This window comes from Sciurus vulgaris (genome assembly GCF_902686455.1).
Source record: "Sciurus vulgaris genome assembly, chromosome: 11".
In the NCBI taxonomy this organism is placed as follows: Eukaryota; Metazoa; Chordata; class Mammalia; order Rodentia; family Sciuridae; genus Sciurus; species Sciurus vulgaris.
The window spans coordinates 70,203,612-70,227,386 of record NC_136472.1 but is presented as its reverse complement, the minus strand read 5'-3'; the positions used below and the strand labels follow the sequence as shown (position 1 = coordinate 70,227,386).

Genomic DNA, 23,775 nt, shown 5'->3' with positions numbered 1-23,775 from the left:
TAACTGCAAATAGAAAAATGGGAACAGAAAACTCTGGCAGACATCACCTTAGCCAAGTGATCAAGATTAACATCTGCAGTTATGGAATAAATCAGTGTCACATGCCCTTGATGTGAAGCTCTGAGAAGAACATATTTTCATTTTCTCACTTTAGCTACTCCATGCCCCTCTCAATCTTTACCAGTCTTGTCTCACGATCAACCATACTATTTGCAGAGGTGTGATACTGTTTAATTGATATGTTAAAAATATTGCTCAGCGACAAAAGGAGGAGGAGAGGAGAATAGTATCTGAGATGCTGACCTGGTGGCCACCACATTTGATGGGACTGACACCTGCTTTGTGTCTTGCCTTCCTTTAAAGGGTTGCATACTTTGTGGGCTAGTTCTATAGACTTTTGGGAGTCCCTGGTGAACCTCTGTGATCCTCCAGTCTCATGTTCCCATCTGCTCTGCCTCCCCCAGAATTCTTTGTTGGACCCCCTGGGCTCTTCTGTTGTCCTCTCCCCACCCTAATCTCTTCTGTTACCCCTTGGTCCTCTTTATTGTCCTCTATACCCTGTCTTCTCTGTCATCCATTTTAAGGCATGGTAAACACCCTGACAGTGATATGAGTTAGGGTGTGAATCAGGAAGTCAGGAGTATGGGGCATATCTGGTTCTGACTGTAAGCAGTGACTGGACTCTGTAGGCCTAATCTCCTCATGAGAGGCAAACTGCAGCTTGGCCTCTCTTCCCTCCTCCATCTCTCTCTATCACATTCTTGCCTGGAATCTTATTCTGCCTACCCACCAACCCCAACCCAGCTGCCCTCTCACTGCCAGTTTCATGCCAGACCTGCCCCCTGAAGGATGCCCATCTATCAGGATGCCGGCCATACCTCTTCTCCCAAAACCCTCCCCCACAGCCCAGCCACCCACCCCTGAGCAAAGCAAGCCCAACTAGGCTTCTCCTCGGCCTCCCAGCCCTTTCCTGTAAATGCACTCACAGCCAGGAGGGGTGCCATATTAAATCAAGACTGATGGAAACCAGTGGCTGCGATTATGCAGCCAAGATGCAGTATGGGAAACTGGTTGCTGCCAGCTCCAGGTGAGAGCTTCTGAAGTTAATTGTACATGGCTTTTATTAAGAGGATGATCACTCCCCACTCCTGCTCTCCTGGCGGTCCCTTCACAGTGCCGCAGTCCAGTGCCCTCTTCTTCTGCAGGCTGGGTTACCTGCCTGACTTCTTTAAATACCTGCACCCCCACTAAAGAAGAGCCTTTAGCTCAGTCCTGTGCCTTCCTCCCATCTCCTCAAAGAGCCAAGATGACAGTAGCCTATGGATGTGGAGTCCTTACCTATCTCCTCTCATCCTTCTTTTTTCCCTCTCCCAAATAGAAAATACACAAACCAAACCTTTTCCTTCTCTAGTTTCTTCTACTAAAGAGTTTTTCACAAACCTAGGTTTGTGGCATATACTTTTAAAAGCCATTCATTCCTTTGTTTATTTGTTCATTCATTCAATTTTGTTTGTATTCAGTACAAACTTTGCAAAGCATTGGGAGAAGAGTGTGCAGCAGTGACCTTTGACCTGGCATAATCCCAGTGTTTTTATCAAGAAGACTGATTAATTTTCAGAGGTTTTTCTGACTAGGCATAGGTATTTAGGACTCCAGGTTTAAGGAAATCAGGATATGCTCAAAGATGTAGGCCATAGTTTGAACTGTTCCCAAGACCATCTAGAAAGCACCTGAGAAACTAGTCAGTTAATGGTGTAACCATTCCCCCATGCTCACCCCCATAGAAAGCAAGGACTTTTTCCCCATGCCCAAGATGATATGATACTAAGACAACCTAAAATTATGATACTGAAGAAAAGTTATAGGAAGTAGATTTCCCTGGAGAAGACACAGGGAGGACACAGTGGTCATACTCAAGTCAACAAAACAGGCTTTGCCGGGGGCAAAAGGAAAAGGTATATTCTCTGAGGCCCCAGAGACCAGTGGATGGAAAGTACCTAGAAGCAGAATTCTCAGCCTTGTAGAGAGAACTGCAAGCCAGATATGAACTGCCTCAGGCTTTAGAGATGTCCCTAGAACGTGGTGAGTATTGAAGCTGCAGCTGCAGAACAAGGTTCCTTAAGAAGGAAGCCTCCAGAACCATTTGTGCGTAGGGGACTTTGCTCCTGGCTTCTACTTTCTGGTACCCAAAACAAGGCACCAGATTAGACAGTCAGTTATCAAAATGCAATGAAAGAGAAGAAAAATAACATTTATCAAAGGATTCTTGAGGGCCAAGTACTGTGGTAGCCATGTGAGTCACTCAAGGCTACCACTTATACCTACATACTCGGCAAAGTATATTATGTCCATTATCTCATTTACTCCTCACCAACATCCCACAAGCCTCCTGCACAGTGAGTATAAGTATAGTTCCCAAGTTACAGGAAGGAAACAAAGATTCAGGGAGGTGAACCAACTTCCCAAGGTCAGCTGGTAAATGGATGAGGTGAAGTTCGAACTCAGGTCTGTCTGGAGTGAAGCTTGTTCTTTCTGCCACACAGCTTGCCTCACTGTGCTTCAAAAGAGGAGTCAAACTTCAGATGGGGGACAACAGTAAGAATTAAATGAGACCCTGTGTATAAAGTACTGAGTACAGTGCCTGACATGTAGCCACCTCTTCCAGAAGTGAGCTAAAGTTCCCCAGAAACATTGGCAAGCCAGCTGCCCCTTCAGGCTCTGCAGTGCAGACCAGCACTGTCCCATCCAAAATGTGTGCATCTCCCCATCAGCTTTCTAGCGCATAGATCCAAGTGCTGAGCGGGCTGCTGGGCAGGGAGGAGGAAGAGGCAGATATATGGCTGGAGTCAGCAGAGCCAGGTGATGTATGTGGTGCCTGAGGGAGCTGCACAGTGACACTCTGGATTCCAGCCGGCAAGCGTCGCTCCACTGGGATCAGCGCCGAATTATTGCTCCATATGAAACCCCAGGACTGATGGGAGCTTTCAGTTACAGACTGATAGCAACAGCCAAAATTGGATTGTTTGCTATTTATTTTTTTTAACTTCTGTCAAGGTCACTACCATATCAGGAAAACACTGCCCAAGCAGCAGGTATTTTTCATCCACTCTGCCCACAAGAGCAATCTGCAACTACAACTTTTGTGACAGGACCTTACCTTGACAGTTCTCTTTCTAGAAAGTGTCAGTGTCACATGGGCTCCAGGGAAAGGAACCTCCTGAAGATCCAGTCTTTACTTGCCAGTTCAAAATCTGCTTCCTTCCTCCTCAGCTCCTAACCTCCTGAAATGCTTTCCTGTCAGGCCTACACCCTCATCCCTCCCTGCCTGGTCAGCAGATGATCCTCCAACTTCTTCAAGCCTTCCATCTCCCAGAAAGCCCCCCCAAATATTCCACATTTATGTATTTTTCCCTTCTTTGTGCTTCTGCACCACCCCACCTACCTGCTAATTCCTCTTTGTATCTGTCATCAAATTTAGTTTTGCAAATACCAGATGTTTCCACTGTGCCAGGACTTGTGCTGGAAATAGCAGTGAGTGAAAGATAGTGCCTGCCTCAGGCGCTCAGAGCTGAGTCCAGCAGAGACTCACAAGTTGTCTGGTGAACAGTGCAATCCTAGAGGTAAGCATTTATGCTCTGAAACCATGAGGAAGGTGGTTCTGTCTGAGAATCATTTGTCTGTAGACCCTGCCTTCCCTGCTCTTAACTTGGAGCTCCCTGAAGGCAATGTATGACTTTCTTCCCTGGCAGGGTGACCCAGGATACACAGGGAGAATGAGAAGAACTAAATCATCCTCTCATGTTCATGAACCAGAGCTGTGCCAAAGGACCCCTGTTGTCCCACACCTGTGTTTTCCTCCTGAGTGGGGGCATAGAATGAAACTAGGGCCTGACACCCCTGAGCCATTTGCCCTCTCCCCGCAGTACCAGGAGAAGCAGCGGAAGCGTGAAGCGGAGGAGCGGCGCCGCTTCCCCCTGGAGCAGCGTCTGAAGGAGCACATCATTGGCCAGGAGAGTGCCATCGCCACTGTGGGTGCTGGTGAGTACCAGGACAATAGCTGGTTCAGGAAAGCACAGGGTAGTTTATACTCTACTGCCAAGAGGTGAACATCCTGCTGCCAGCAAACTGGAGAGATGTGGTTAATGTTAAAAGTTAACATTTGTTGAGTACTGTATATGCCAGGCATTGTTATAAGCTCTTTACATATCCTGTGTCATTTAGTCCTTTCAGCAGCCCCATGAGGTTGGTCCTACCAAATTCCCATCTTGCCAGTGAGGAAGCTAAGACACTACACTTAAACTGTTTGCCCAATCCTGTTTTCCTGTGCTTAGAATTTTAACTCTCACTTTCATCTGTTCCTTTATCCCCTGCCCCATTCTTAAGGTGGGATACCTAAGACCCAGAGAGAGGCGGGAGCCTGTCCATCACTAGTGGTATGGAGCTGAGCCAGAACTAGGAAATGTTTCTCTGAGCCAGCCCAGGACTTCCTCGTCCCTTCAGAACAATGTTTCAGCAGCTGGCTCTGTCTTAGGGAAAACATCCAAGCAATTATAGAATGCCTTCTTCCCCACCTCTAAAGCCCTTATTCCTGTACTTTGGCCCTTGGAGACCAGATTGTAACCTCTTATCTGGCCCATGTGAAGCCCGCTGAACAGTTTTATATAAAACCATGACAGCAACCTCCCTAAAGATGAGGTGAGAAAGAGGAATCCTATGCCAGGCAAAGCAAAGGGAACTCCCTGAGGGGAGATCTCCAAACATGGTCCCTGGCCCAGCAGCACCACCCTTCTCTGGAACTTGAAAAGTCAGACCTCGAGCCTCACCCATACCTGTGGAATCAGATGCTGGGATCTGTGTTTTAATAGACCCTTCGGGGAATCTGATACTTGGCTGGAGTTTAAACCCACTGCCGTCAGAGGTCTTGGCCAGTACCACTAACACATCGCTTACTCTGCTCTCCAAGCATCTAGCACCATGTGAACCCCTCATCAGGGATCTGACCACATCAGCAGAGAAAAGGAGACTACAGACTAAAGCTGCTTCCCCAGCTAGAGGTCAGAAAGTGGCCTGTTGGCACACACAGGAGCTGGGAAGAATTTTATGAATGCCCAGGCCCACATCACACCAGGCTGTCCCCTTGGAGTTTGGAGGCAGATATCCCTTCCCAGCTGCTACTTAGAGATGGCAACCCCCACCTCCTTTGTTAAGGCTATGTCAGAGGTGAAGGGAGCAGAGATTCTGGGAGCTCTCATGGGTTAAAGAGAAGGGTAACACACTTAAGAAATGGATTACCTGGGTGGAAATCTAACACACACCTCTTTTTGGAGTCTCTCGTCTACTTGGACCAGGACCTCAGCCCTTACAGTGTTCTCTGAGCTCCTTCCACACTTCTTTTCCAGCAGGCCACCTGCTATTCTTTGACCTCCTACTTCTCACCAACAACTCAAGCTCATAAGCTGTGACACTCCACAGAAGTAGGGAGCTATTGAGCTAATTTGACCAACCTGGGTCTGTCACTCACCTGCCATACAGGTCAGCCTCCTCAGCTTCTCTGAGCATCAGTTTTCTTACCTGTGTAGTGGGATGCCAAGTGCAGAACCATGGGACTTTAAGCATGTATTCTTTCCTGTGTGCCATTCAGCCTAGTCCCTGTCCTCAAGATATTTAGCCTTGAGAGCTGGAGATGTAGCTCAGTGATAAAACAGTTGTCTAATGTGTCCAGGCCCTAGGCTCAATTCCCAACACTGGGGAAAGAAAAAAAATAGATGTTCAGCCTTGAAGCTGTTTTGTTTTGTTCATAGTTTTATTACACTACTGGATTGCTCATGGGCATTCTACCACTGAGCTATATCCCCAACCCTTTATATTTTTTTAATTTGAGACAGGGTCTCACTAAGTTTCTCAGGCTAGCTTCAAACTTGGGATCCTCCTGCCTCAACCTCCCACATTGCTGGAATTACAGATGTGTACCACCACATGAATGGTACACCTGGCAAGAGTCCTCTGCTCTTTAAGGCAAGCCCAGATCTGTTTTATTCCCCTGTGACTGAATCCCAGCCCTAACTCACCTCTTTCTTGGTCATATGCTGACTTTTGATGGGTCACCCATCTTGCCTCTCCTTGGCCCAGAGCAAGAGTAGGTGACTCAGCTCACCTCTAAGAGCTATCCAATGTATGCCCAAAGTGCCTCCTTCCACTTAAAATCTCATTCTCTTATCTGAACTGCCTCAGGTCAGTGGAAAAGCCCTATACCTTGTGCCATGGTTTGTAGACTGACTCTACTATATCTACAGAAACCCTAGAAAAGACAGTGTGGGCCCCAGTTGAGCAGGGCTGGTGCTTTTTTGCCTCCATTCGTAAAGCAGTAACTGTGCACCTACCTTGCTGAGAAACCCTATAACTGGGATCTCATGGTACTGTTCCAAGCCATGTTCATTTCCTGTGACCAGCTCCCAGAAACTTGTAGGCCCCAGCCTGGTGATTGTAGCTCCAGGCCCAGGCAAAGCATGAGGCACTGTGGGTTAGAACCTGTGGTGGCACAGAGCACCCAGTGCCTCAAAACCGAAACAGGTACAGGAGTGGGGTGCATCTAGAAGCTAGGCCAGGCCTCCCTGGGTTCTCTAGCCTAGCATCACATATGTGCTAGGGACTGGCTGATGGAGCCTGGCACCCCATGGGTACCATGAGGACGGGTAGCCAGAGAAGTGCCGCAGAATGAATTGATTTGATAAATGGCCATTTATTACCTTCACGAATTGGCTGAAACCAATTTCGGTCACATCAACCCCTGGTAAGTGCTGGGATATGATTTGTGCAAAGTAATACAGTGAATTTATCAGTGTGATCCCCAGCTGCAGGGCCTGTAGCAAGGCTGGCGCACAGTTACCGCCTTACAAATGGAGGAGATAAAGCACCAGCCCCATAACCCAGGCCCCATGGCCTCTCTGGTCTTGTAGGGTCACCAGAGCCAAAACAGGGCCAATCTCCATACCATAAACCAAAGCCTTGGCACAGAAAATGAGGCTCTTCTTCCAGAATCCAGAGCCGCTATGAGTCATGTGGAAGGGAAGATGCCCACACTGTCAGTTAGACCTCCTGGGAACACAACAGCTCAGCCTCTCATCATCCTCAGAAAGGCAGCCAGCTATCTGTTCACATTCAGAACTAGACCAGTATTCACTGATCTAAATAGGAACTTAGACATTTCCTTGACTCCTCCCACCCCCTTGCCCCTTAGAGCCCAAGTATCAAGTTCTATCATTCTACCTCTAAAAGGTTCTCAAGCCTGGCCTCCCCCCTGTTCCTGATCCCATTGCCCTAGCTCAGATACAAGCAGCTCCACCTGAACCATGGCAGTGGTCCTCCTGCCTCCTTTCCTTTCCCTAGAATCAGTTCTTCTCACTGACTGATCTTTGGAAAATACAAACGTAACAGTGCCCTTCCCCTGCTGGAAACCTTGAGTGACCCTTACTGCCCTGACATGGCACAGAAGGCCACTACTGCTGTTTTCACCTGTACTGCACACCAGCCATAGCACCTGCGTCTGCCGCCCTGCGCACACCGCCACACTGATCTCCTGCCTGTCATCACTGCCCTAGGCCTGTGGTTCCTTCTCTTCTGGCCCTTCTGTTCCCACCCTACCCAACCCATCTCCTGTACTGACTGGTTTCTCCTTGGGCCAACTCAGTTCAGGAGCAGTGGACTACGGGTTCCTTGAGGGCAGACGCCATGACTTGCTTGTTTTCCCAATTCCAAGCACAGAGTAGATGCTGAACAATTTGTGAAATTAATTTATTGGTGTGGCTCCTTGTCAGTCTCTGTGATGTGCTATGACAAGAAGCCACACTGTAATGAAATCATTCATTACAACCATATTACTTGACTTTTGACCCGTTGGGTGGCAGACCTTTCCCCAGACCTGCTCTTAGAAGCCTCCCCAGGGCAGCATGTCAACCTGCGCACACCTGACAGCTTCCTTGGAACTTCTTCTGACCAGGGCCTGTGTCTGGTACCATTCTACCCAATCCCATTTAACTGTCTGAATACCCTGCACCTCCTCAAGTAAACTCTTCTTCTCAAAGCATGTACAGAACCTCAGCATCAGCCATGTGTCTCACATCAGGGCACACTGACCTCTCATGCTCCAGTTTCCTCATCAACTAATCCAAAAGCGTAATCTTCCCAAGCCCTGCAACTTTCCGGGCCCTACCTTTGAAAACTGGTATCTTTTTTTTAAAACATTTTTTTATTTATTCTTTTTAGTTATACATGACAGCAGAATATATTTTGACATATATACATGGAGTAAAACTTCCCATTTTTGTGTTTGTACATGATGTGGAGTTACACTGGTTGTGTTTTCATATATGAACATAGAAATGTTATGTCCAGTTCATTCTACTGTCTTTCCCACTCCCATCCCCTCACTCCCCCTGCCCAATTTGGTAAACCTCCACCTATTGTGAGTCAACATCTGCTTATCCAAGAGAACATTCAACCTTTGGTTTTTGGGGGATTGGCTTATTTCACTTAGCATGATAATCTCCAATTCCATCCATTTACGAGCAAATGCCATAATTTTGTTCTTCTTTATGACTAATATTCCATAGTGTATATGTATCACATTTTCTTTATCCATTCATCTGTTGAAGGGCACCTAGGTTGGTTCCATAGCTTAGCTATTGTGAATTGAGCTGCTGTAAACAGTGATGTGACTGCGTCACTATAGTATACTGATTTTTTCCTTTGGGTATATGCCAAGGAGTGGGATAACTGGGTCAAATGGAAGTTCCATTCCTAGTTTTCTGAGGAATCCCCATACTGCTTTCCAGAGTGGTTGCACCAATTTGCAGTTCTACCAGCAAGGTATGAGTGTACCTTTTCCTCCACATCCTCACCAACATTTATTGTTACTTGTATTCTTGACAATTGCATTCTGACTGGAGTGAAATAAAATCTCGGTGTAGTTTAATTTGCATTTCTCCAAGTGCTAGTGATGTTGAACTTTTTTTGTGTATTTGTTGACCATTCATATTTCTTCTGTGAGGTGTCTGTTCAGTTCCTTTGCCCATTTATCGATTGGGCTGTTTGGTTTTTTTGAAAACTGGTATCTGATATGAGAAAGGTATCCAGGTCATCCCTGAATTACAGAACTACTTGCAGCTCTACATTTACACCATGTTGCTTCAGGGTCCCTGCCTGTGCTTTGCTGTTCTGGCTCCAGGCTGCCCTGCCCTTCCACTTCTTCTTTACCTGCTGACAAACTCAAGACCTGCACCTTCTTCCAGATGCCCCTACTCCAGTCCTTCTTTGGATTCAGGCTCTTTTCTGGGTTTTCAGTGGCTACTTTTGTCATGGCTCTTACCACATGGGTCTGCTGTGTTTGAGGGGCCTGTCTCCTCCATGGTCAGGAACTACTTCCATCAGTTGTTCATCGGGTTGGACATCCAAATATATAAAGGCTGTTGAAATTAGTAAATAAAATCTGAGCCCCTTTTGATGCTGCTGGTAGACACTGGGGGAACTTAACCGAGAGAGTCAGTCCAAAGGTCTGGTTCCCCTGGGAGATACCACAGCATGGAATAATCAGGTTCCAGGTTGTATTTAAAAACTCCATGCTAGATCATTAGAACTTATCAAGAAGAACAAGTCAGCCTCCTGAGTCTGCCCCAGAGCCTTGAGCTGAATGGAGGCAAAGGCCTAGTGTGGGAGGAGGCAGCTCTTTACTTCAGTTTTTCACAGGCTAGGGCCTTCTTGGAATATCCTATCATACCCCCAACTGTCTGGCAGTCTCCCCTCATCTTTCAAGCGTAAGTGTCTTTCCCACACTTCTCCTGGCCCACACACCCCATTTGGAACCCACTGTTTTCATAACAGCATTTCACTCAAAGGCATGAGCCTTGTTTTAGGCCTTTTTGTAGGTTGTCTTATTCCTGGCAAGATCTGAACAATGCATAATGCTCTGTAGAGAAGGTTTGGAAGAAAGTGGAAGCGTTTGTCACCCAAAGGTATTAGAAACCAGCTGGAATACTAGGAGACGCATGTCCAGGCCGCATTCTTCCCCTTTGTAAAATGAGAGTTGAAGAATCTATTCTTTCCCCCTTATGATTTCAGAAAGACCAAGAATCATTTTCCTTTAGTCAGCAAGCATTAAACCAGTATTGGGCTAGTCTTAGGGGTCCCTCAGGAATCCACTTAGAATTATTATAAGGATGAAAGAGATCTATAAAATACCAAAGCTAATGATTGCTGCCATTGCTACCACTATTACTTCCATTATTTTTACTCTTACTCTTACTTCACTCTTCACAGCTTACAAAATGTTTTCATAAGCATTAACTCATTTCATCTTCATGTAGGGGTGACACAGCAGACGTTCCTGTTTCCATTTTATAGATAAAGAAACTGAGACTCTAAAAAAATAGATGTTTTACTCAGTCAGTCAACTAGTAAGTGACAGAGACAGCACTCTGAGCTAGTTCCTGTAACTCCTGCCCGCTCCACCATACCACTATAAATGAGCATGTACCAGAGAGTACAGACTTGGGAATTAATAGGGTAGATGTGCTGTAGCAAAATTAATCATAAAGAGTTGTTGCAGGTGAGTTTCAGATGATCCAGTAGTGACAGATGTGGCCAGGAGAAGGCATCTGGAAAGGGACAGGACACAAGCAAGGCAGTCACCAGCCCAGCATATGGGAGGCAGAGGATCCTGGTTGGGTCTGGCCAGGGAAGGGGGCTGAGCTGCCCATGTGAAGTCCCTGATACCATCTCAAGCCCAAGAACAGTGGTGAGGACAGGGACAGGGGCTCCTGAGGCCAGGTATCAAATGACTGAGTGAGCCAGACAGGAAGATTACAGAGGGAGCTTCTTCCAAGTGAGACAAGGATGCAAAGAGGTGCCGTAGCCCCAGAGGACCAGGGATAGCTGCCCACCTTCCCTACACTCCTGAAACACCAGTATAGGCTCAAGAGTCAGCCAACCAGAGTCAGCCAGAGTCTTCACTTATTTACCTATGTAACCTCAAGCTGGTGTCCTAACTTCTTAGTTCATGTTTTCTTATCTATAAAACAGGAATCAAGTTTCCTGCCCACTTGCCTCGTATGCTCATGAGACTGATGTGAAATTATGTCTACAGAGGTTCTTCACAGATTGTAAAGTGATGGCAGAGTTAGTCACACACCATGAGAGCACCACTACTTAATGGCCACATCCTCATGGGCCCATCCAGATCTCTTGTCTGTTCCAGCCTCTCCTCTGGCCTGACAGGATTCTCTGGGCTCCCCAGCCACCCTGCCCACCACGCACCCTGGAGCTCCCCTTCCCCAGTCCTTCCTAGCTGCTTCCATTTTTCATTCTGTCGGACTCCATCTGCTTGGCCGTTTTTCTCTTCAGATGTTATTAGAAATATCCAGAGTTGTAATTGTTTAATGGTTGGCATTTCACCTGTTTCATGGGGGGCCCAGATCAAGCCCACCCCAGACTTATGCCCTGGGTCTGGCAGAATTGACCAGGGACAGCTGTGCAGTGGAGTCTGTGTGGCATTATAAAGAGCTCTCTCCCAGGTGCATTATTAGAAAAGAAGGGGGAAAGATGGCCCCAGGCCTAATTCAATTCCACATTCTCCATGGTGTTTGTTATACTGCACAGCCCAGCAGTGTGCAGCTATCAATGGACTGGGATGCTGCCCTGGAAAAAGGAAAAAAAAAAAAAAAAAAAAGATCAGAACCACGTGTATGTGACAAACTGGGGAACCCATCCCCCCAGGCCACCTGTTTGAGTCATGTCGCATACTTTCTTCCTCCCTTGATGCCCCATCAAGCCTGAACCAAGTTCATACTCAGCCTCTTCCCGACCTAGAGTCTCAATTTAGCCAAATTTTGGAAGATTGTGCCTCCTTTCAGGTGAACCCTTTCAGCCCTGCCCCAACATACACATACACATGTTCACACACAGTATTCACAGAGTCTAGCTTCTGCCATTTTAGTACCTCGCTACCTCCAGATACCCTCACCCCCAGTTCCCTGTTTCTGCTGGGATACCAGGAACTCCCTTCAACCAGACTTGGACTTCCCTACTTGTACCTATGGGATCTGTGAGTCCCACTTAGAGAAGATCTGGATGATAGTCAGGGGAGAGGTGTACTGAGCATTCTAAGACTTTTCAGTGTTCTTAGAGAATATCTTCAGGGCAGGCAAAATTGTCTTGTCCAAAGTCTCTGAAGTTGCAGTTTCCATCTGTTTCTACTGAGACCAGAAGTGGAGAGAGTGTACTTTAGATGGGAACATTAAATACAGAGGTGAGGACTAGGAGTGTGCCTCAGTGTTGCTACACTTGGCTTGGTATGCATGAAGCTCTGGGTTTGAATCCCACCACAGGAGTAAAAAAAAAAAAGTGAGAAAGACCACAAGCATGGGCTAAACTCCTCAGACAGGTAGTTTAGATTCTCGTGATTCCACTCAACACTCCTCATGTTCATTCCTGTGTCTCCATGTCTGTCATACTGACCACTTCTTCAAATCCTGCCAGGCCTCCATGGTACCACCTCTTCCAAAGAGCCTTTCCTGACATCTGCAGCTGCTTCTTTGAAAGCCACACAGTATAACTGTTAGGAGCTTGGTTCCTCAAGACTGGCAGACAAATCCCTAACTGCCAACTCTTTCTTGATTGACTAAGCTTCCAGACTTTGTCCTCTAACATTTATTCCTTTGCTAATTTCCACCCCCACAACACTCTAGGGACCAGACCAGACATGATGTTCCATCTGCAGACAGACTTTGACATTGCACAGGGCTCTGTCCTCTTCCTGCTCCTGACTGCCATGTTTCTATTAATGCAGCCCAAATTGATATTCAGTTTTTAAAGCAACCTTATGTGATTTTTTAAAAGAAGGCAGGTTTAGAGAAAGAAGCACCTCTATCTACTAGTTGTATGATTTGGGAAAGATCTTTATCTGTTGCCTCAGTTTCCTGCTCAGTTTAATGGAGTTAAGAATACTTACCTTTCAGAGCATTGTTGTGGAGCTTGAGTAAATATGTGGTTGGTGGACTTTCCAATTGTGCTTAGCATAAGCATGTTCAGTAAATGGTTCTTCTTATGGTTCTACCTCGCTGCACTCCGTGCTTACCCTTTGAGCAGTTCTTCTGAGCCCGATTCTCCCATTTTATAGTTGAGCACTTCATTTTCTCGCCTTAAATGTATCGCCCTGATTACATTCTTCTTCCTGAAGCAGAGAAGTCAGGCCTGTGGTGGCAAAGTTGAACCCCAAGGGAACCTAGTACAGATCTTTCCCACTGGATGCTATGGTTAGCAGGAATGCTAACCAAGTGGCTTACTCCTTCTATGCCCCCAAGCTTCACACTACCGTCAATTGGCTTCCTGAAATGCTTCTGGCTGTTTCCATTTCCTAATTCAGACAGCATAGCCAAACCTTGGTTTCCCCAAATGGAAGGAGCCCAGAGCTCACACCCCAAATCGCCAAAGCCTGCCTTGGTCTTCTGCCTCTCACATTTGCATAGGTGAGTAGAGGGGTAACCAGAGAAAGCTAAAGTTCCTCTCAAATTCTCCTTCCCCAATCCCCCACCCCCTTCACCTCCATTCACCATCCACCCGCCTTTCGGTTTCCCTGGCAACGCTGAGTGCTCATCCTGGAAAACTTTATCCGAAATCTGCTCTGGGCAGCTTTCCAAATCCATGCTAACCTGATTAGGTGTCTCTAGGGGCCTTGCCAGCTAATCAGATTAGGCAGCACTAATGGTAGTGAGGACTTTGAGTGGGCGCAGAGCAGTAAAACATATTGTATACTTAGTGATAATTATCCTGCCTTTTGTGTCATTGATTTATCTGCCTCCCTCCCCGTCCTCCGTCTTGTGTATTTGGCTGTAGCGATCCGGAGGAAGGAGAATGGCTGGTACGACGAAGAACACCCTCTGGTCTTCCTCTTCTTGGGATCATCTGGAATAGGTAATCAGGAACAAATCAGACATTGGGGAAAGAGAGCTGGGGTAGGGGCGTGCCTAGCCTGAGCTCAGCAGCCCCGATGCTGTGCCACCAGGGGTCATGACAGCCATCTTGAGTTCAACTCCCAGCTCCAGAAACAACTGCCTCCAAATTACAGAGCCACCAAAAAGAGGCCTCTGGGTTTTTAATCATCTACCATGTTGGAATCATGACCCTCACCCTAGAAGCCATGGTATAGCCCTGGCCCAGGCACTTGCATCCCCACAGACTTTCCTCTGGGAACAGTTGAACCACCTCCACGGCTCAACACACTAGCCACATTCAGGACAGCCTAGCTTCAGGAAGGTTAAGAAAGCCCCAGTGACCAGCACAGGGGGTCACAGCAGGACTAGTTGCAGTAACATGGGTTGGGTATTTTTCTAGCCAATTGCACTGCCTTGTCTGAAGCATTCTCAGCCCCTCACTCTCCACCCTCATAGACCCCCACTCTCCCTCTCCCCATTGTCTTGACAAGGGTTTCTTGATTTAATTGTCTCATCTTCACCTCAAACACCTTCATAGACCTAGCTCTTCCTCAGATATAGAGTCCCAAAAGGTACCACCCTCAACCATGATGCTGTAGACCTTTTGTGCCACACAATAATTTCCAGTGGCTTTACCATCATTCAAAGTGGCCCTTCAGAGCCACCACTTTGGTATTTATCATTGCTTCTTATATACACAAGAAGGACACTAAAGCCAGTAAGACATATCTTCATCCCTTCCAGTAGCTTCTTGGCATATGGTTCTGGGACCTGACTGAATGGCAGAACCATAGGGGTTAAGAGAGATGTGGGGCAGAAATGGAGGGAAAGCCAGGGCACTCCCAGGAGAGGTGAAGTTTGTGCAGGCTTCAAAGGACAAGTTGGTTCTGGACCTACTCATCCCTCTACTCTTAGGATAGCAGCTACAGAGAAATGACCTCAACACCATCCACAGAAAAATCAAGATGCAATGCAGACTTTGATTCTGGTCCCAGCTTCATTTCATAAGTGACCTGAGGAGAATCTTCTGAGCTTCAGTGTTCCCATTTGTTAAATATATGCTTTCTAGTGCTTCATGCATTTTAAGTCATCTGCTCCTAACCTAACTCCTCTCACTTTTTTTCTTAGGAAAAACAGAGCTAGCCAAGCAGACAGCCAAATATATGCACAAAGATGCAAAAAAGGTAAAGGCGGACCGAGGTATCATCCAACAGGCCATGGAAATCTATCAAAAATCTCTGACTCTAGTCATAGCTAATCAAAAAGATGCACCCCCAACCCCAAGAAGCAAGCCTCAGCTCTGGCCACCAATTGATCCAAGAATTTGGAAAAGTTATCTAACCTCTTTGTGCCTCAGTTTCTTCATCTATGAAATTGGAATAATCATCCTCAGTCTACCTGACTCTTGGGAAAACCATGTCTGATTCATCCACACAACATTGTCAAGTTCCCACATCATGCCAGGTGTTGTGCTGAATGCCCCTGATGCAGTATTTATTAAAGCACTCTCCCTCCCCATGCGCTTAGGCTGGAGAGGTGTCCACAAGTCAGGACTGTGCTAGAGGAAGTCTTGGCAGCTGTCAGAGAAAACGGAAATTAGATGATGCCTGTTGCTTCTTTCCATCCTGCATGACCTTTGAAACCTGGTTTCTTATGCCTTATGTGTGGGCTGCTTCTAGTGTTCCTTCACAGGGCTCAGAGCCCTAGATTTTCCACAAGAAAGGGCCATCCTCCTTCCCTGTGTGTTGGCATCCAGCTTTCCAAAGCCTACTCAGTTTGACTGTCTAGGCCTATAGGAAATGCTCTGGAGAAAGCAGTCCTTAGAATGTAAAACTTTTTAATGAAAGGCAAATTTTCCTACCAACCTTCCTAGCATGGGGCTGAGGGAGGTCATTCTCCCATGATGGAGGTTGCCCAAGATGTGCCCCACCCCATGCACTCCCCACCAAGATGATGAGGACTTGCCTCAGTCTTGCCAGCCAAATGGCCCCAGAAGCAGAGTCCTGGATTCCTATTCCACTTGTAGCCTACCAGCATCCTTGTCATCTCCCTGAGAACCTGGCAGCCACAAAAACAAGGTAGCTGTGTCCTCCTGAGCCCCCTTATTTCTAAGAACTGGAAGAAGGCTCTTCACTGGCAGAGTAGCTATGCTCAACCAAACCCAGAGCAGATCCACTTGACAAGCAGGCAGGCAAGAAGCAGCACATAGCATGCTAATATGCTCCAACAAAATAGCATTTTTAAGACAATTCATCAGTTTGGCAGCAATTGAAACAATTAGCACTCTGGAAAGGGCCATAAACTAGCAAGACTATTAGGGAAGATGCAGTTACGGGCAGGAACCACCTGATTAGGGATGAAGAATTCTGAGTGGTTTAATTTTAATACTGTCAGAAAGGTTAATATTTAATTACAAATTATAATCTCCTTATCCAAGCTGTCCTAATATGTCTTCATACACAGTGGAAGTAGAAGGAAAGTATCTGCTGACTTGCTGGTGTAGAAAGGAGAAGGGACTTGTTAAAAAACTGATGATGCTCATAATTCTTTAGTTGGCACATCGAAATGGAAGATAGATCAATCCCACTGCAGGGTGTCCTAGGCAGGATGATGGCGTCCTTCAGTACACACCTCACCCAAAAAGAGAAGTAACACTGTCATCCACCCATACCCACCACTGGAGGCAGCAGACCATGGTAGGCAAAGCTCTAGAGCCAGCCATTCCTCAGCTCAAGTTCCAGTTCTCAGTCTCCTGGCCCCCCATGAAGTTTCAGTTCTCTTGCCTCAGGGTCTAGCTGTCCAGTCCTATATCTGAGGCAGTGGTGACCATCAAGGGAAATGATACAAATCACAGCTAACTCTGCTCTGCTCCCATGACTTGTACGTGTGTATCACTCCCTTCTCCACAGCAGAGCCCCACTACCACTCTCTCCACCCCTCCTGAAGCCTGCATGTCAGAGCAAACAAGGCTGCCAGGGGGCCCTCTGGAAATGCTTGCTAACTCATGCACTGTGCACTGATAGCAGTGCCTACCCCAACATGACCTCAACCTCTCTAAGCCCCTTCCCACCTCTTGGCTCATTTCCACACAGGGCTTCATCAGGCTGGACATGTCTGAGTTCCAGGAGCGACATGAGGTGAGTCTCCTCAGAAATGACAAGTCTGTGATATGGGCGTCCTGCTGACATGACTGTTCTGGTGTTTTTATATGACTTGTGGTTTGGGCCTTTGGGCTTGACATAATTCCAGCAGCCCTGGGAATTGGGGGGAGGGTTACGGATGTGGGGTGCAACAGTTATTGATGTGTTTTGCATGGGATTTGCTCTGAAAGGGTAACCATAGAGAAGATGTGTCTACCCTCCCTTCGCAGCATGATTCCTGCCACACCAGGAGTAAAAAAGCCCACCATCATATTGAGACAGGCAGTCTTAATTGTTTATAAAGCCATCTTCCCATGCAGGCCCCATATTGCAGAGTAAAAGCACAGAAAGGCCTTCCTAACATATGTCCTTTCTTCCACCAGGTGGCCAAGTTTATTGGGTCCCCACCAGGCTATATTGGCCATGAGGAGGGTGGCCAGCTGACCAAGAAGTTAAAGCAATGCCCCAATGCTGTGGTGCTCTTTGATGAGGTGGACAAGGCCCATCCAGATGTGCTCACCATCATGCTGCAGCTGTTTGATGAGGTGAGAAAGCCTGGGCCAGGATGGAGTTGTGGGGACACCTGGAGGTATCGGGGGCTGTGAGCAGCAGGAATCTAGGGCCCAGAGGCTGTATGATCCTCACTCTCTGCTCCTCCATGTATACATTTAGTCACTTGGCAAATGTGGCTCAGCCTCCTCTCTGAACAGAACTCAAAGCAGGGCACTCAGGGAAGACTAGCACTGTCCCAGAGTTGACTTTTCATGGCTGCCCAGCCTGTCTTCTAGAGGACAGTGGGACGGAGTTTCCACTGGGGGGAGCACTGAATTTTTAGTTCCACCTCTGTTCTGACTGGCTTTGTAGCCTTGGCAATTCACTGCCCATATCTAGGCATCAGGGACTTTGTGTGACAAGCAAGGAGGCTGCATCAATAAGCTCCAAGAACCACTGTGGCTCCAGCAGACTTTGTCTGCACCAGTTCTTTAAATCACTCAACATTGTTACTGCTGATGAGATGTTAATACAGTAGCTCTTAGACCCCTTCTGAGGCACTCCAGTCTCCTGACAAACTGTACAGTCCCCCCACTAGTACATCTGTTTATTTTATTCAGAGGAAGAAACTAAGGTTCCAAAAGGTTATAAATGTTTGGACTACAGATACACCTGATTCAAGAGCCCCAGTCCTTTGTGTACCCGCTTTGTGAGCCAAGGGAAGGGTTATTCTTGGTCTTAGGAGAGGATGGCCTTCACCTTCTCCAGGGGCCCTGCCTTGCCAGGAGGACATGAGGAGCCAAGGGTTGAACTGGGGCTTAGCTTTCTTCTCCTCCCACACAGGGGCAACATTAGCCCACACCAGGCACCCTAGGAAAATGGTTTGCTTCCCATGTTACCTAAGGCATAGGGAAGGACTTCCCCAAACAATACATTAGATACACCAAGCCAGGAGGATCTAAATCTGCCCCCAGCTGCCACTGCTTCTCCACCTGGCCCAGCATCCTTGCCCCTGCCCCACATTTTCTTCCATCTTCCCAGCCACTCAGTTGACCTCCTGCTGTGAAAGAGGCCACCAGTTCTCAGAGATCGCATACTCAGTTACACACATGTTCTGAGGCCTCCCACTCTGTTCCAGCCTCTTGGTGAGATTCTGGTCACAGCTGTGGACCACACCCAGCCCTGTCCTCTAGAGGAGTCTTCCTGGGAAATGATAGTTGGCATCCTTGCCTTTTACATGCCATGCACTCTTCTAAGAAATATACACGTAGCAATTCATCTAATCCTCCCAATGACCCTCTGAACAAAGGTAATTACTGCTGCCTCCATTTAATAGATATGGACACTAAAGTTAAGCAAGAGTAAGTAATTTGTGGTTACACAGCTGGGAAGGGGGAATTGAGGATTGTAACCTAGGTGGTCCCGTTCTAGAGCGGCTTAATGGACTGACATGCAGCTAGGGCCTGGGATGGGGCAGTCAGCAGGGAATCACACAAAGGAGGGGAGACCCGCACTCAGGGAGGTGAGCATGGCAGGAGACACTGCCTTGTGTTACGAATAAGTAGGGCAGACTGGCAGCTAGAGGGCAGTTCAGTCTGCTGGGGCAGGCACCACACTAGGGTCAGATGGCAAGTTGTAAGGACACTAAATCCAGCCTGGAATTGTGAGGGAAGTCCCCCGTCCCCACTCAGCACAGTTCTTCCAAACCTGGGACCAGAAAAACAAGAATCTTATTGCTGTCATCAAAATACCACACAGGACTAATGCTGGGTCACTGCCAGGTAACCCCAGAACCTACAGCCCGGGGCAGAAGTCCCAGGAAGAGACCAGTCCCCAGGGAGACCATCCTCCCTTTAAGGATTGATGAGAATGTAGAAAAGCAGCTCCATAACCCTGTGGGGAATGTTTGAGCCCCACCCAGGATGTGCATGCTCTGGTTGCTGGTGGGATGGGGACAGCTCCCGCTTTGGGACACATCTTTATTGCCAAGGAAACAGGAGAGAGAAAGAGAGAGAGACAAGCACTGAAAGTCACCCTTTGGGTCAGTTGTGCACTGCACCTGCTCCCCTTGCCCACCTGGGACCCATCCTCAGGCCCAGTTATGAGCACAGCTTTGATCTCTTAGAATGAAATTGCTGCTAGGTTATTGCTCTGGCCAGGACTGAGTGTGAACTCAGTCCTCAGGGAAGAGCTCCGCGAGGTGAGCGTGGAACACACAGTGCCTTGTACACATGCTTGAGCACATCACACGAGCACCCAGACCTGCCCCAACCTGGAATTAACCCCAGCAGCAATTAGAGCCCATGAGCAGGAGCGAGAGCAAAGAGCTGGTGGCAAAATCTCAAGATATCCCCTTAGACCCCTGGCAGCAGAGTGACTGGCTCCAGGACCTGGATTACCATGCCTCTTCTGAACAGACCCCTTTGGAACTAACTTTGAGGCCTTGGCCAGGAGCCTAGGTAAAGCAAGGCTGGAAAGCACACCCAGCACTCAGAAGGTACTCAGCTGATACACTGTCCCCCTTTGTTTCTAAGGAGGACTAGGCTTGCCAGGCATGGACTTTAGAAGCAAAGGCTAACCCTGCATCAGGCCCACCCTGAGAGGGAAGGGGAAAGCATGATGAGGATGGTTACTGGCGGGGCTGGGGCAGGGCCCAGCATCCCTGGCTCAGGCAGGAGCCACCAGTCGAAGCTCAGTGATCCATTCCCTGAGCTATACGTTGTCCACTTCCCAGGCAGGTCTCCCTCTCCTTGCACCTGTCCCGGTTGCTCTCCAGTGAGGACCAAAGAATGCAAACTGAATTTGACCTAATTCTGAGAAAAACTGAATTGAGGGGAAGAAAATGACACAGGCTTCATTTATTTAGCATGCCTTAGTCTGGTGCAAAGGGATGACATGGCTCAGGAGTCAGACAGTTCAAGACTTCCCTCTGCTACATTCTAGCTGTGAGATCTTGAACAAATTACTTAATCTCTCTGAGCTTCAGTTTCTTTTCAGAGGTCATAACTCACCTATCTCCAAGGTTGGTTATGAGGATTCAGGGATTCAGAAGACAGATGTTGAACAATAATCTGTGCCCAACACTGTCCTGGGAGACAGAGGTGTTCCCAGCCTCTGCCCCAGAGGAACCACTTTCTAGTAGGTGACAAGTAGATGATGCACAGAAAGCACCAAGAAGAGCACCTGTGACAACAGACATGCCCTGTCAGTGCTCATCCTTGGCACTCAGTTGCTTTCCCCCAACCAGTTCCTGGTCATCACTATCAGTGACTGTTCAGAGCTATTGTACAGTGACGTCCTTGGGCTTTGCTGAGTGGGCAGGGCTCTGAAACCTTGACCTGATTGGTTCCAGAACCATGTTTTATAATTCTGTCTCTTCCCTCTGCCATTTGCTCTCTCTTTTCTTGGTGCATCTGTCTCCAGTACAGATCTGTCTTCTCTGTCACTTCTAGAAAGTGCTAAACATTCCAAGGGAATTTCCCAAGGTGGTTAAAGTAAAAACCTAATTTTCTGTCCCTCTGTCAGGATGGAAGATAGCTCCAAAGACATAGAGATTAATTTAGTATACATCATCTGCTCTGGCCACATGCACACCGTGCTTTACTGATGTGCTTTCACCAACATGACCACATCTAGACCTCACAGTCACCTTCTAAGATTCCCACACCTGAACTCCTACAGCGACCTGGGCTTCCCTTGTTTGTCATTGTCATTGCTCATTTCCTGGATCTCAGCTTCTCTAGACCAGGAGCACCGCTGAAGCACAGTGAGTCGCCAGTACCCAACAAAAGCCTGCCCACAGTGGGCCTCTAATATGAGTGGGTGGAGAATCAGACTGACTTCTGAATACCAGGGATAGTTGGGTGCCTGAGATCTCTATGAGCAGGTGCTGTCTTGCCTAGAGGTGCTCATAGAGGAGCAGATGCAGTCCAGGGCAGCAAACACTGCGACCAGGGTACCAGTCCAGTGCCCAGAGAACCCAGAGTGGGGAGGAGCTTCCCAGAACCCAGGACTGGGAGACAGCAGCACAGTGTTCTGGGAGAACATCCTGGAGAAGGTGAGTACTGAGGGTGCTGACACCCATCCAGGCTTGCAGCTCCCTTGCCATACCATCCCTATTCCTTCCCAGGGCCGACTGACAGATGGGAAGGGAAAGACCATTGACTGCAAGGATGCCATCTTCATCATGACCTCCAATGTGGCCAGTGATGAGATTGCACAGCACGCACTGGCAGCTGAGGCAGGAAGCTTTGGAGATGAGCCGGAACGCGCATCGCTGAAAACCTTGGTAGGGTATATGACCTGAGCTGTGTGGGCAAATTAAACGGCCACTGGCACTTTGGGGGACAAGGGTCTGATTGGGGCTCTGGATTCAGGTGAGGTCCTAGTAAGCAACAGACACCAGGCACCAGGTCAGAAAGTAGAGGGGGACAGACAAAGAGTGCCCCACTCCTCAGGAAAGCCCTAAGTCTTGCCAGATATGGGAGCACACACATCCTAGCAACTCAGAAGGGTGAGTCAGGAGGATAGCAAGTTCGAGGCCAGACTAGGCAACTTAGTGAGATCCTGTCTCAAAAAATAAAAATGGCTGGGGATATGGCTCCGTGGTAAAGTACCTCTGGGTTCAATCCCTTGTGCCAAAAAGAAAAAGAAAGAAAGAAAGCCCCAAGTCTCCTGGATGAGAGGAGGACTTCAGACAGAGGATTGGACAGAGGCAGCCAGGGTGAGGGCCAGAAAGCAGCCAGAGTCTCACATTCAAAACAGTTAAGACCCCGAGGGATAGTAAGTCAGAAGCTACACAGAAAGCGGCATAGCCTTTTTTAGCCAGGAGAGTTCTCTGCACTGGAGAGTCCTGGAGCACCCAGCACGCAAGAGCTCTGCCTCTCACCTGTCTATTCAGGATGAGTCCTGCTGCCACTTTCTTCAGAGTCAGAACTCAAGCCTTGACCCTGACTCCTGTCTGCCCCCCACCCCACTCTGCAACTCCCATCTGAGGACCCCCAGTCTTTGTAGCACCCAAGAGCTGGAAGGGCCTCAGAAAGTACCTCTGTAGGTGAGGAGACCACACCAAGGACCAGAGAGCCTTGGGCTGTGACCAGGATCTCAAAGGCATTGCCCCCAAAGCTCCCTAAGTGTGGGGAGTAAGCAGTTTATGATTCTGTCTCTGCAGGGGACGTCCAGATCAGTGACAAGATCACCATCTCAAAGAACTTTAAGGAGAACGTGATTCGCCCCATCCTGAAAGTAAGAGTGTTTCTTGGCACTGGAGCCTGAGTTGGGGGAGCAGGGCCTTAGTCATAGCAATTATACAGAAGCCACTGTGTTCCCCAGTGGGGTCCAGAAATTTTCCTGTACCTGCCTCCCAGGCTACTGAGCTCATCCTGCCCCTATCCCGGCCCTACAGGCTCACTTCCGGAGGGATGAGTTTCTGGGACGGATCAATGAGATCGTCTACTTCCTCCCCTTCTGCCACTCGGAGCTTATCCAGCTAGTCAACAAGGAACTGAACTTCTGGGCCAAGAGAGTAAGAGGGAACTGCCCGTGGGTGGGGACGGGACAGCTGTCCACAGGAACTCTGGACTGGGAACAACCCCTTCCCTGAAGGTGGAACACTTGGTATGGAGCTGGTGGCCCTCGGGACACTGTTTTTTACAGTGCTAGGCCTCAGGCCGATGTGGTGGGAGATAGAAAGCACAGGGCTACACGCAGACAGGGTTCTCTCTGACCTATCTCAGGCCAAACAAAGGCACAACATCACACTGCTGTGGGACCGTGAGGTGGCAGACGTGTTGGTTGACGGCTACAATGTGCACTATGGTGCCCGCTCCATCAAGCATGAGGTGAGCACAGGAGCCTGAGAGGAGTGAGGCACCTCCACATCTTCCTCCCCAGTGCCCTGAGACCCAGTCCCTGAGCCCCAGCCTATCTTACTGTAGTTTAGCTGCTGGAGTGGTCCACACCCAGGACAGATGCCCCTTCGGAACCAAAAATACTGAAACTCTTGTCTGGAGGGTGGCCAAGCATGAACCTACCTGGAGCAGGAGACTGGGAGCCTCAGATACTGACAGCAGTGTACCTTTAGCACAATCCTTCAGGCTAGGTATTGATTGCCCCACTTTGCAGATGAGAAAACTGAGGCTCAGAGAAGGTTTCTGACTTGC

At 48.2% G+C, this 23,775-nt stretch overlaps 1 protein-coding gene across 1 annotated transcript in view; it reads left to right on the top strand.

Moving 5' to 3' along the window:
- CLPB (ClpB family mitochondrial disaggregase) overlaps positions 1 to 23,775 on the top strand; it is a 150,758-nt gene that overhangs the window by 121,638 nt on the left and 5,345 nt on the right. Inside the window, 11 exon segments of the mRNA XM_079103771.1 lie at positions 3,924 to 4,038; positions 13,885 to 13,962; positions 15,111 to 15,166; positions 17,075 to 17,119; positions 17,506 to 17,667; positions 21,744 to 21,845; positions 21,847 to 21,882; positions 21,884 to 21,902; positions 22,785 to 22,858; positions 23,019 to 23,138; positions 23,350 to 23,454. Of these exon segments, the coding sequence (XP_078959897.1) occupies positions 3,924 to 4,038; positions 13,885 to 13,962; positions 15,111 to 15,166; positions 17,075 to 17,119; positions 17,506 to 17,667; positions 21,744 to 21,845; positions 21,847 to 21,882; positions 21,884 to 21,902; positions 22,785 to 22,858; positions 23,019 to 23,138; positions 23,350 to 23,454 (912 nt within the window).